This window comes from Phocoena sinus, chromosome X (genome assembly GCF_008692025.1).
Source record: "Phocoena sinus isolate mPhoSin1 chromosome X, mPhoSin1.pri, whole genome shotgun sequence".
NCBI lineage: Eukaryota > Metazoa > Chordata > Mammalia > Artiodactyla > Phocoenidae > Phocoena > Phocoena sinus.
The window spans coordinates 16762453-16776600 of record NC_045784.1 but is presented as its reverse complement, the minus strand read 5'-3'; the positions used below and the strand labels follow the sequence as shown (position 1 = coordinate 16776600).

At 49.1% G+C, this 14148-nt stretch overlaps 1 protein-coding gene across 5 annotated transcripts in view; it reads left to right on the top strand.

Annotated features, from left to right (window-relative positions):
* SH3KBP1 (SH3 domain containing kinase binding protein 1) overlaps positions 1–14148 on the top strand; it is a 346613-nt gene that overhangs the window by 8686 nt on the left and 323779 nt on the right. The window contains exon 2 of one of the 5 annotated variants that reach the window (XM_032618708.1): positions 3038–3078. The exons of the other annotated variants lie outside the window; for them this stretch is intronic. Within the exon in view, the coding sequence (XP_032474599.1) occupies positions 3045–3078 (34 nt within the window). The 5' untranslated portion in view covers positions 3038–3044. The remainder of the gene's footprint in view (positions 1–3037; positions 3079–14148) is intronic. 5 annotated transcript variants of the gene reach the window in all.

Genomic DNA, 14148 nt, shown 5'->3' with positions numbered 1-14148 from the left:
GCCGTGCACTCCTGATCTCAACTGAGCTGGGTGCTGAACCTGCATCTTACACGATCTCGACCTCACTTCTGAACTGAGTTAGGAGATGTCTTCCCACTTTGATGTCGTGTGTGTAGTAAGGACTTTCTTCAAGTGAGGAAGCCAAGCAGAGCCTGCTAACCTGAAAAAGGGGCTTATTCTGGGGCCACAGGGGCCTCTTGTGTAGCCCAAAGGCCCAAGGAGTCCCAGAACCAGGGATGGGCCAGCTGCCTGGTGTGCCCTTCTGCCATCTCTCCTCCCTGCCCCTGTCCCCTTTCTTTTTTTTTTTCTTTTTATTTTTTTGCGGTACGCGGGCCCCTCACTGTTGTGGTCTCTCCCGTTGCGGAGCACAGGCTCCGGACGCGCAGGCTCAACGGCCATGGCTCACGGGCTCAGCCGCTCCACGGCGTGTGGGATCTTCCCGGACCGGGGCACGAACCCGTGTCCCCTGCATCGGCAGGCGGACTCTCAACCACTGCACCACCAGGGAAGCCCACTGTCCCCTTTCTTTGTGCAGTCACTCACGGGGTACGTGCCACAGTTCCAACCTCTTGTTCAGAGTTACTTGATTCGATCCCAGTTCCAGATTCCCATTAGGGTGACTCCGAGCCCCATGGAGGATGTCGCCCCCTGGAGACACACAAGTGGCTGCTGTTCTCCCACATCTGTGAGGCAAGGGACTGCCTGGTTCCAGTCCTGTGTCAGTGTTTAAGGAGGGCCTCCTCGGTGCCAGGTGAATGCTAGGTGCTGGGACAGTCCTGACCAGAACGCAACCCTGTCCCTCGGGGATGGGGATGTCTGGGGGCCACTCCTGGGGCAGGTGCGATACATGCGGATGCTTGAAAGCCATAAGCCAGCATACCTGAAGGTGCCCTGTGCCCACTTTTCCTGGCTTTCTCTTGACAAAGGGGCGGTTGGTGTGAGGTGGTGCCTTCAAGGGTGATCCTTCAAGGGTGATCTGGCCACCTTTGGAGTCCCCCTCCCAAGGCTCCCCTGAGGGGCGGCTCCTGGCCTTGCTGGGCACCGATATGCTTCCGAGCAAATCACGGCTGTTTTTACCCTTTGAGACCCTGAGTCGTGTGACTGATCTTGGTTTTTCCTTTTGAGTTGGCAGCACTTAAAAAAGTGTGGATGTGACTTTGGGGGCACTTGGAGGGGTCGATGCATTTGTGACAGGGGGCAGGGTGCACTTGTGACATTGTCTGGCTCTTTTAGGGAGCCTGTGGGTTTTTAAATGGAGGAAAAGATGAAGACGTGAAAAACAGCCACCGCCTGGCCTGGTGAGTTAACCGCTGGAGCCGGGTGATGTCGGTGAAGGGGGCAGGGGACTGTGGCTGCTGTGTCCGCTGTCCGCCTCTCTCCGCCCTCCCGCCTTCTCTCTTCTCTTTTTCTACTCTGTCCCCTCCCCTCCCCCACCCCTCCCCACACCTCTGTACCCCCACTTTCCATTTCTCCCCAACTTTCTCTTCCCTCCAGCCTTCTCTCTCCCCTCACTGCCCACCCACCCATGCCTGACCCTCCCTCCTGCTCTTTCTCTCTCCACTTCCCTTCGGCCCCCCCCATTTTTGCCCCTCCCCCCTCTCCTTCACTCTCTCTTTCTCACACCCTCCCCCCTCCTCCCCACCCCTCCTCTCCCATCCCCGTGTCTGTCCCCCTTCTCCTCCAGGTCCCTCTGTCCACACCTTCTCCCCTCCTCACCCCCTGCTTGCTCTTCCCCCTTCCTACTAAGTCCCTCCTCCTCACCCCCCACTTGCTCCTCCCCCTTCCTACTAAGTCCCTCCTCTTCCTCCTCTTTCTCCTCCCTGTCTTCCCACCCCTCCACCTCCCCATCCCCCTCTGTCCCCAAACTCCCCCTCTCTCCCCCTCTTTCTTTCCCTCAATCCCTCTCTCTTCTCTCCTCTCCCCCATCTCTTCCTCCCCCAGCTCTCTCCCTTGAACACCCCCCTTCCCTCTCTGTGGTCTCTTGCCCCCCTCTGCCTACACTCTCTCCCTCAAGCCCCTTTCTCTCCTGAAATCCCCCCTGCCTCACAGCCCTCCCATTTCTCCCTCTAAGCCCTGCCCACATGGTACTGCCCCTGCCTCAGCATCTTCAGCTGATAGCACCGCCTCCTTTGCGCTGCTGGAGCTGGGTGAAGCTCGTGTATTCAGTGCAGTCTAAGGTCAAGATGGCCACATGAGGATGTGCGGGAAGGGCTTCTGCCCACCCCTCAGGGACCGGGTGACCAGCTCCCCTGCCATTGAGGGCGGTTGTCTTAAAGGATAACCTCTTCTCCTACTATGGTATAGAGGGCTCCATCCCTGACCGAGGGGAGGGGCAGATTCTAGGATGGGTGTGTCTTATTCCAGTTCCAATATTCTCTAACCTTGAAAAAAAATTTTGTTGTAAATATATAGTGACTCTATAATAGAGTTTAGAAAATAGGAAGCGGGAAAATTTATTATTATTATTTTTTGCTGTATGCCTAGTTCTTCCCTTCCTGTTACCCTCTAGACTCAGTAAAATCCTCTTTAAATAATGTCTTCTGGTCCCAGCCACACGGCAGAGTATTAAGGGGAGGTCATGGTGGTGGCCATGTCGATGCCTAAGAGCCCTGCAAAGTCAAAGGAGTCTGGAAGCAAGAGAATTTAAATCAAGCCCTCATACAGTACCCCAGTACAACCACTTTCATTTTATTTTGGTGTATGTCTTTTTAGACTTATTACTATATACTTGAAGATAATGTAATATATGGATAATATTAATATATGTAGTATATATAATTGTACATCCTGGTTCTTTTGTTTGTTTGTTCGTTTTTACTTCATAGTCATCTCCAAAGCTAGTGTTTGTAGTAGCTGAATATGTGAGTTCCTGAATCTTAACTTATGTAACCATTTCCCTACCATCTGAGTATTTAGGTTGCTTCCATAATCTTGATATTATAAGTAAGGATGCGTGGACACTATTTTCCTTTTTATCCTTTAAGGAAATCAGGTTGTACACAGGGTGACATTCCACATCCATTCTTTGTTTCCGTAGCCTCCAAATGACTGGAATGGCCCATGCTGATGAATATGATGGTAAGTCCATGAGAGTCATTACATGTGCATTGGCAGGGTACTTGCCGTTCCTGTGTTTGCTTTCAGTTTTAGTTCAAGAAACTCTGCTCATATGGCTTATCATCCCTTCTATGCTGTGTGTGTGTGTGTGTGTGTGTGTGTGTGTGAGTGACAGAGACAGAGAGGGGAGAGAGGGAGACATCTCTGAAGGAGACTGCTGGTGGGGCTTTCCTATTCCACAACGCGTTCGTATTCATCACGCCATTCTGAGATGATTAATCCTGGTTCAGTGCTCAGGCATGAGAATAGGGAATACACAGTGAAAGGTAAAACCCTCAAGGACTTGGTTCCTTCTCTTCTCTTTCTTTCCCCCTTCCCTCCCTCCCTCCTTCCACTTCACACCCAGACTGGCATTTCAAAGGGATTTTGTTTTCCAGAACCACAGGGAGAATTGCGTCCCAAAGGCCCTGTGTCCTCAATGGGACTTCACGTTTGGCTGGGATATGGGTCCAACTCCCATGCTGACGAGGGAAAGGTCGTGGCTGTGATAACCGTCTTGTGATTTCCTAGCTTAGCTTTGTGTCATTGTGATACACTCCCCTGAAAAAATTGGGCTTTTGGCTTCAAAGGGCATCAGATAAGGGTGGCTAGAACCCCAGGATCCAGGCTGGGAGAACCATCTCGAAGCCTGCCTTCTTGACGCATCAGTTTGTTAATGCACAGCACTGTGTAAAGCATTCATTCCTCAACCACCATGTGCATGTCAAATGCCTGCTCGTGTACCTGGCCACAAAGGAGCTGAATATTTATGATGCCCTTTCAAGGCCAAGTGTCTGTGAAAGTTTTAAACTTTATAATAACACGTGTTAGGAAACCTTGGTAGCTAAAGGGTACCGTATCCTTTCTCCCTTTGTTTCAGTTTCAAATTATGAACATAACTGGCCTGCACTGGCAGGACAACCAAGACACTTGATTCAGTACTGCCGTATGTTGGAATTCAGTTAGATTCTACAAGTCTTTATTGAGCGCCAGTTAGGTGTGAGATCCGATAACCTGAGGGACTTGGAGATATCTAAAGCTCCCCTCAATGACACATTTTCGCTAACTTTCATTTCCCTAGTCGCGTGGGAGATTGTGATGTGATCATTTCAGGAACCACACGATGAAATAAGCAGTTAAACCAAAGGGTGTTCGTTTGAACAAGTTTTGTTTCTCCCCAAAGAAGGAAAGATATCCATTTGAGGAACACACATCCAGTTAGAAGACAGCTCTCTGAGATAACAGTTGTTAGTCAGTGTCTCTGAAACTCCCTCCTCACTGCAGGTCTAGAGAAACCAAAGAGAACAGTCTTTCTCAAATGAGTAAGGCTGAAGTTCCCTTCACCAGGGAAGTATTTACCAAGAAACCCTCTTTTGCCTTGAACTTTAAAAAATGTTTATTAGCTTTTATTTATTTATTTACTTAATTGCAGTAAAATATACATAACAGAAAATTTACCACTGAAGTCTTTTTTTTTTTATTGTGGTAACATATATGGAACCTAAAATTTACCATCTTAACCATTTTTAAGTGGACAGTTCAGTGGCATAAAGTACATTCACATTGTTGTACAGCCATCACCACCATCCATCCACAGAACTCTTTCCATCTGGCAAAGCAGAGACTCCGTATCCCTTAAACAGCAACTCCCCGTTTGCCTCTCCCCCCAGCCCTTGGCAACCAGCATTCTCCTTTCTGTCTCTATGAGCTTGACTCCAGGGACCTCATTTAAGTGGACTCATACAGTGTTTGTGCTTTTGTGTCTGGCTTATTTCACCTAGCGTGGTGTCTTCAAGGTTCATTCATGTTGAAGCGTGTGCCAGAATTTCATTCTTTTTTAATTACCTTAAACTTTTCAATAATGATGCTTCTTGAAAAATAGGCACTTAACTAGATACAGACTCCTTTTGCTTTTAGCTCATTTGGAAGTATAAACCTGTAACAGATTCACAAATTAAGGATAAATTAACCCAATAAAGCTCAAATCAACACTAATAAGAGACACAATGACATGCTTCAGTGATGCCATTGTTGCTGACGAGGCGGCAAGGCACACATGCTGTGGTGCAGTCTTTTGAGTTCACTTGGTTGTCTCGTCTCTTCTCTATTCGAACCAATGTGAGAATCCTTCCTTCACACAGTGCTCTCTGAGACCTTTTCACGGGGGTGCTGTGCATTAGAACCGGTTTTGAAAGCTGATAGGATATTTGATACACACAGACCACATGTCCTGTGGACAGCATGTAGCGTCAGTATAAAATACGTACTCAGGCACCCATCCCTCAACATGTGCTCTGGCTCCGTCCTCTCCTCCTGCCTTCTCTGGAGGACACAAGCATCAGGAGCCTTTTAAAAAAATCATCTTTTCCTTCTTTTTAAGAAATAGTTTGATCATTTCCATATGTATCTCCTAAAAACATATTGTCTGGTTTTGCTTGGTTTTAGTTTTATATAACCGGCATCCACACCACACAGAGACTTGTGACTTGCTGTCTCTCATTTTGTACTTCATTTCTTTTCCCTGTCTGATCTTCCATTGTTTGAATGTGCCATTGTATCTTTTTCCTTTCCCCTGGTGATGGACTTTTGCATTGTTTCCCATTTTTGCTACTATGAATGGACGTCCTATCACCATGCTGGTCAATGTCTCCAGGTGCCCGTGTGAAATACGTTTTTGAAAGGTGTATGACAAGGAGTGATTTTGCTGGGTTGCAAGTTGCTGGATTTCCAAAGTGGTTGTACCAGCATGTTCCCAACAAAGGAGTGGACGAATAAACTAATGAATGAAGGAGAGAACGCTGTATTCATTGAAGGAGAGAGGATGTGAGCTTTAGAAGAGAATGCCTAATTGGTTTTCACAATGTGTGTTCCCAGAGTGTAAACATTTCTGCTGCTCCCATTCTGCCCAGCATTTGGTGTCCCTGCCTCTGTTGTCATGTCTCCTTTTCTGGCTCTTCAGCCTCCCTCTTCCATCTTTTAAAGACCCTTGTGATTACACTGGGCTCACCTAGGTAATCCAGGATAATCTCCTCATCTCAAGATCCTCAACTTAATCGCATCTGCATAGTCCCTTTTGCCAGGTTAGGTCACATACTCACAGGTTCTGGGAATTAAAATGTGGGCATATTGCGGGGGCGGGGGGGGGGGAGGAGGCATTATTACGTCTACCATGGAGGGAGGGAAGCGTTCCATTTCTAAAAGGAGGAAGGCGACACTGGGAGATAATGATTAGTCTCTGCTGTATTATATGACTGTGTTTTTGCCCATCTTATGCCTGTGGATAGATTTTAAAAGTATTAAATTGTCAGAGCTGGCGAACTTGCTGAAGATGGGACTTTGTTTTCTCATATTTTGTGGTTCTTGGGGTTCACATGTCTAAATCACAAAAGCAAACTATTTTTTTAAAAAACACATTTATTTATTTACGGCTCTGTTGGGTCTTCATTGCGGTGTGTGGGCTTCTCATTGCGGTGGCTTCTCTTGTGGAGCACGAGCTCTAAGTGTGTGGGTTTCAGTAGTTGCGGCATGTGGGCTCAGTAGTTATGACTCATGGGCTCTAGAGCGCAGGCTCAGTGGTTGTGGCACATGGGCTTTGTTGCTCTGCGACATGTGGGATCTTCCCGGACCAGGGCTCAAACCTGTGTACCCTGCATTGGCAGCTGGATTCTTAACCACTCTGCTACTAGGGAAGTCCAACGCAAACTATTTTTGAGGCCTACATCCTTTGTCACGAGTGAGTGTCCTCTGTGCATCTTCCGTTGGCGCCGCATTCCTTTCCTAAAGGCCATTTCTAAGTGCTGTTCTGCTTGTAGTTTCCTCGGAGAAGCTAACAGAGCCAGAAGCATCACTAGGATTAAATAAATGGTGAGTGTATTTATTGGCACAGAGTAGGGGCTCAAATGAGTTACACATATATAACAACAAAAGGCCACACTGGCACACTGCCAGAACCCCCTCATGTATAAAGACCCCCTCATCATACATTTTATGCACACAGTAGGTGCACTGATCAAATACCTTCCCGGTACCTTTTGACCCTCCATCTTGTGTGTTCATCTGCTTTCTGTGTGTGTGTGTGTGTGTGTGTGTGTGTGTGTGAGAGAGAGAGAGAGATACAGAGAGAAGCAGACAGAGACAAAAACATACACACACATACACTCACAGATTTTCTTGGCATGTGCTATGAACTGAATGTTGAATGTTTTTGTTCCTATAAAATTCATGTGTTGAAACCCTAAATCCCAAATATGATGGTATTTGGAGGCAGGGCTTTTGGAAGGTTATTAGGTCATGGGGTTGGAACCCTCATAATGGGATTAGTGCCCTTTCAAGAAGAGACAGAAGAGAGCTTGCTTCCTCTCTCCCTCTCCCTCTTCCTCCCCCGCCCACCTCTCTCCCACCCCTCCTTCCCCCTACTCATCCCACCATATGAGGGAACCAGGAAAAGGGTTCTCACCAGAACCTGACATGCTGGCACCCTGATCTTGAAGCGTAACCCTCCAGAACTGTAAGGAATACATGTTTGTTTAGGTCACCTAGTCTATGGTATTCTTGTTCTAGCACCCCAAACTGACTAAGACAGCATGGAGAGAAGGGGGAACCAGGAGAACTATGGTGGGATCTATTTGCCAGTCCCTGAATTTATCTCTTTGGTGGAAGGCTGCAAATTTTTATATCACTGTTAAGAGATACACAGAAGTTTCGGAAAATAACCCAGTTTGAATCATCTGAAATGATAAAAGTCTTCTTCTGTCAGAATGTAGAATAACATAAAAACAAATCAATACTTATCTCTCCAGTGAATTCAGAGCATCTAAAAATGGTGTGCTGGACTCAGTTGTGTGGACTGAGAGTGGGGGCTGAGAACACTGGGCTTGTGAGTAACAAGGTTGTGGGAAGGGTCTTTGCTGTGGGGAATGTCCTGGAAATTCAGTGTAGAAAATAATCTTAGGATCATTAGGGGCTGTGAGAGCCACACCAGCTGTCTCAAAGTGGCCCGAGGTGTTTTACAGATCTGGAACCACTCATGTTTGAGAATCAGATTGAGCTTTCACATAATATTTTATTTATTTATTTATTTTTGGCTGCCTTGGGTCTTCGGTGCTGCACGTGGGCTTTCTCTAGTTGCGGCGAGTGGGGGCTACTCTTCGTTGTGGTGCGTGGGCTTCTCGCTGCAGTGGCTTCTCTTGTTGCAGAGCATGGGCTCTAGGCGCGCGGGTTTCAGTAGTTGTGGTGCGCAGGCTTCAGTAGTTGTGGCTCGCGGGCTCTAGAGCGCAGGCTCAGTAGTTGTGGCGCATGGGTTTAGCTGCTCCGCGGCATGTGGGATCTTCCTGGACCAGGGCTCGATCCCGTGTCCCCTGCATTGGCAGGCAGGTTCTTAACCACTGCACCACCAGGGAAGTCCTCACATAACATTTTAGATCCCTGGCTGCTCTGAAATGCCGTGTCTTGTGGAAAGCTTGGGTTGCCGTTCCTGCTTGGCTGCAGTGGTGGCAGCTCTGTTCACATGGCGAGCATGTGGGTTCAGTTTGCCATGTTCTCTACCATGCCCTTTTGCCTCCCAGACATAAGCCAGGACTGACAGCCAGTTGGTAGAGATAATCAGGCTCGTGCCGTTGTTTCCAGATCTCCTTACCCTCTTGGGTGCCCTCAGGAGACCATTGAGTGGGCCTTCAAACACCTCAAGAGTTTGAATTCTTTCGTGAAATTACAACCAGATTGTCTCTACTTGGTGGGGCTGATTCATTCTTACAGAGGGAGTTGCTGAAAATTTGCAGGTCACCAGGACTATGTGAGCCTCTAGGTGGAAGTGCTCTTTAATGATGGACCCCAGGCCACTCTCCTTTGAATGTCCCATCACACCCAGCAGTGTTGATATGTTGGTTTTCATCTGATACCCTTGGGCCCACCATGTGTGCGCCTGGCCCACGAGTAAGGAATACCAGTAGTTGCCAATATCCCAGGCTCTCCCCACTCACCTGAGATTTAACTTGAGCACCAAACACCACCAGTGTCTGCTGCAGTTTCTTTAGACCATTGTTGACATTGGCTGCTGACCCGTGTGTGTTGGCTCTTGGCTGAATGTGCCTTGGGAGCCGCTGTTTTAAAATAGATTGTCGGGGCTTCCCTGGTGGCGCAGTGGTTGAGAGTCCGCCTGCCGATGCAGGGGACGCGGGTTCGTGCCCCGGTCTGGGAGGATCCCGCGTGCCGCGGAGCGGCTGGGCCCGTGAGCCATGGCCGCTGGGCCTGCGCGTCCGGAGCCTGTCCTCCGCAACGGGAGAGGCCACAGCAGTGAGAGGCCCGCGTAACGCATTAAAAAAAAAAAAAAAAAAAAAAAAAAAAAAAATAGATTGTCCTGTCAAGAGCACCCAGGTGGTGGACCTTCTGTGGTAGGAAAAGATATTTAAAGGCACAGCGTGACTGGAGAGTTCTGAATCAATCCATTTAGGGTGGGATATAGAGAAGTAAAACCAGGGCCAGTTTGGGGAGTGCTGTGGGAAAGCAAGTTCCCATGCTTGTTGAGGAGGTGGGGGGCAGGTCGGGGTGCAGGGGGGAGGGGTGGGGGGTGGAGCAGGGCCTCATCTGATTTCTGTGTTAGCTCAGCCCCCCTCAGCTGGCAGCTCGTTTTAGGAATCTTCTTTGTTTTTTTTCTGCCATCGATTGCTTCCTTCTGATAACGGGGCGTGGGGGTGGGGTGTGTGTGCTAAGTCGATAATTTGCCAAATTTCTGTGCGCCGATTTTGGTATGTAAAGTAGGGAAAACTTTCTGTGGTGATGACTTCGAAGTCTCCAAGTCTCATGGCCCCATGATACTTAGTCTGCTGGCTCCAACAGTGCCATCCTGGGCGCCTTCCCATCACTTCCCTGCCCTCCTTGGGCTCTGCTAGGTCTTTGTGTGGTCCCTTCTGTCCATGTTGTCCCAGGCCCTGTCCTGGGAAATCTTGGCTCTCAGCCTGGAGCTGACAAGTTCTTGCTTAGGAGGTGGAAGGGAAGAGCACGCTGGGCTGGAATAATTCATGCACGCTGCCGTCATAAGTTCACTTCCCAGAGTTTGTAGTTATGAACGGGAAGAAACCGCCAATTGGGGATGAGTAATTTATTCTTGAGGAGAGATCATGAGACATCTTATTTATCTTCGCTTTACTTGGTCTGCTGGAAGACACAAGGAAATCCGATTTGTTGTAGCCAGACATCATCCCCCTTCCCTTTCCTCCCTCCCTCCCCACTCCTAACTCGGATGTGAATGCTTCCGGGTGTGCCGGAGAAGAAGGGTCGCCGCTTGAGGAGAGGGCACAGGGCACGTGCTGGCTCAGGAAGCCCCACCAGGGACCACAAGGACCCCAGAAATCATGCTCCGTAGACTGTAGTTCCTTTGGCGCCAAGGTAAAGACCATGGCCGTCTCCTCCACGCTGGCACCCCTGCACCTGGCCTGGTGTCTCAGCCAGAATGAGCAGCAAAAGAACAAATATTTGTTGAATGAGTATAAACAATGGATGATGTATGACTCTCAAGCCAGAGTCTCGTTTCCCCAAACTGGGCTGGAAATTCATCTTTAATGGTATCGCTTATTCACATCTCCTGCACACACTGCACATCGGCAGGAGCCAGGGAGAGAGTCAACGCCTCTCAGAGTCTTCCCTGCCATTGGCCCGTCGTTTTGTAAGGTGTATTCACGTTTGAAAGCATATGTCTTTTGAAAGACCTCAAGAAATGGATCAAAATGATCCGTGACGCGATCTCCGTAGAATTTTGCCAGCACAGCAGCACTTGTGCCCAGACCCCTTCGACTGCACACACAGGAATCTTCCTGTGACTCTTGATCAGCCATCAGCGACATTTGTGTCACACTGAACTTGTCAAGAGAAGACCAGTGGTGGCTCCTGGTGCGGGGCGCACTCTGTCATTAGGGCAGCTGGCAGGCTGGCTTGCTTTACGGCTCCTCCAAGGTTCCTTGCCCTGGGCCCACCACAGAAGAAATCTTCTCCTTGATCTTTTTCAGTTGTGGTCCGCGTTCAGGCTTGCCACACTTCCGCCCGGGGACATGATGAAGTGCATGCCTGTGCCCTGGGCTGTGCAGAGTAGAGCTGCGATAAGGGAGCCTGCGAGCTCGTTTCTGCAGGGCTCTCATCCTGCGTTTTAGGGAAGTGTCGCCGGTCCCCTGTGCGCCCTGAGCCGCGGGATGTTTTTCTTTGCTTTTCCTCTTGCTGGACTTTTTCGTTAGCCCGACCCCAGTCCCCGGCGTTTTGCTTCAGGATGCTTTTCTTCCTCTCTACGGAGTAATTGCTTAGAAAATGCCCTCCTGTCAAAAACATAAAGTCTCCAGTATCATAATTTGGTAGTGGAAATGCCTGTCATTTGGCTTCATCGTTTGACCGTGGTTAATGGGGACGAGATGGCAGCGTGGTGGCCAGTCCCTGTGGAAGCCGATGGGGTCGAGCATGTGAACACTCATTGGGGGCCCAGCCCACTTTTGGCAGGCACTTTAATCTCTTAATGCTTTCATGCTTTGGAGAATTATAGGAGCCATATGCTGCTGCCCAGGTAACTGAGACTTGCTAAAAACAGAGCTTAAATGGCCTCACTATTCTGGCACTGGAAAGCATGCCTTTTTATTTTTAGGCCAGCCTTTGTTAGCCCCAATTATTTTCAAGCCTGGGGAAGAAGAATCACTGAGCAAGACCGTAGTCAGTTGGATGCAGTTAGAGTTTGAACCTTCATTCCCAGCCAGTTGGAAAGAGGATCCAAATCCATGGAAAGATAGAGGCTGACCGCCATGTGGCTCCCCTTCTTTACCCCCATCCTCTATTTGGGAGAATTCCGCTTGCGTTTAGGGTACTTGCTGCAGGAAAAATAGGTCGAAAAGAGTGAAATCTGGCTCAGTTTATAGCACTGGTCAAACCAAAAACCGGAACAGATTGGAATGCACCAGTTTCGAGGCCATCGGGGAGAACCACAGTGAGACTCACACCCACACACTGTGGGATTGGGGTGGTCTCAAATGGAAATTGTCATCACTATACTTAGTTGCGAACTGATGAATTCAAAGTTAGGTAAGAATAGGCTTAACTTCCATTGCTCATTTCATAAGTAATAATCTCATTTTACTATCCCCATTCTTGCCCACCTTCAGTTACAGAAATAACTCTGAGTGGGTTTTCTTTTTAAAGATCTGTGTCAAGTAGATACCTCATAAAAATGGCACAGGCAAACTGTTCTATTTAGAATTGCCCTGTGACACGAAACCACGTGTGCTTGCCGTCCCCGGGCACTGGTTTCTTTGGAGGGAAGGCCTAAGAGAATGGAGGCCAATGGCAGCCATTGGCATGGAACCAGACCTTCAAGAGAGGCAACTAGAAGTGCTGTGGACTTTGCATAGACAGGTTTACTTAGGTAAGAATCACATATTCATTAGGTCTGAAACAAGCTACTATTATGACATTTGATAACCAGTTGTCTTCATTTCCTATTGCTGCCATAATAAATTTCCACAAAATTACTGGCTTAAAACTACCCAAATTTATTGTCTTACTGTTCTGTAGGTCAGAAGTGTGATGTGGCTCTCCCTGGACTAAAATCAATGTGTTTCCAGCTCCTTTCTGGGAACTCTAGGGAAAATGTCATTCCCTTGCCTTTTCCAGCATATAGAGGCTGCTCGTCTTCCTTGGCTCATGGCCCCCTTCCTCCATCTTCAAAGCCTGCAGCAGTGGGTCCTGTCCCTCTCACACTGCATCACTCTCACCCTTTCTTTGCCCCCAACTTAGATTTCTAAGGAGCTTCAGGATTACGTTAGGTCTACCTGGTTAATCCGGGCTAATGACTCTATTTTAAGGTCAGCTGATTAGCAACCTTAATTCCATCTGCAACTTTAATGTCCCTTTGCCATGTACTCACAGGTTCTGGGGATAACGATGTGAGCATCTGGGGGAGGGTGGGCACTGCTGTGCCGACCACACTGGGGACATTGTTTTTCTTGATCTCCATGTCAGGTAGGGCCAAAGGGGCAGTCGTTTAGGTGGCAGTCTGCGTGGGAGACAGCTTCCATCTTTGCAGAATTTGAGGAAGTTGAGAAGGTTTCCCTCAGCCTGGCAGACTGTGAAGTTTGTCAGATACCTTGTTTCTTTGTAGGCCCGTCCTGGAGTCTTGATGATCCCAGCTGGGTCTGTCACCGAGGGCTCCCCTCCCAGGGCTGCTGGGGTCTGGGGTGGCGTTGAAGGAGAGCAGGGATTCGGGATGGCTGGGAACAGCATGGGCTGAGCGGCAAGAGAGGAATGAGGAAGCAGGGGGACGGGGACAGGAAATGACAGACAATTTTGCCCCTTGGGAGGAAGAAAATAGAAGATGGGGTTGATTACATCTGGCCCCAAAGAAAACAGAAGCTTAGGCTTCTTTGTCGTGTGCTTTGTGATTGATTTCACTGTTGAGTCAACTTGGGGACCTGGGTCACGTTTTGGGCATCCAGTACACTCCAGCCCCAACAAGCCCGAGGGGTTCGGTGTGGACACTTGGTGGCCCAGGGGAGGCTTGTCACTGCCCAAACGGTGCTCTCTGGAGGGAGCAGCAGCCCAGCTCGAGACCCCGTCCCAGGAGGGCTCCGCTTTGGAGAGTGTAGCCCCGGCCTGGCGCATGCTCACAGAGTGGCAAATGTGTTCTCAGGAATCCTAAGAAATGAGCTGTTGTGAACTGACCTAAACTGGTTTGACGTTTGAAGAATTGTCAGATTATTCTGGGAAACAGTTGATGGGAGCTTTGTGCGTTCTTTCCCACAGTCCCACGGCTGGGAGGTATGTGACAGGGAGAGCAAGTCTCAGACCAGTTTGGGCCACTCACGCAGCCACCTGTTAGCAGGCAGGCATGGGGAGAGCCCTCCTCCTGTTCCTTAGGCTCGAGCTGTCTGGCCAAGCGAGAGACAGTCAAGGCAGATGTGATGGTGCTCCAGTGGGAGGGTTCCACCAGCCCCCTGGGGGGGACAGGGTCCTCCTTTCATGGCCGACCATGCGCCCCGACGGAGTCCTGGCCCCCTCCCCCGTGAAGTGGGTGGACTGCTGGTCTTC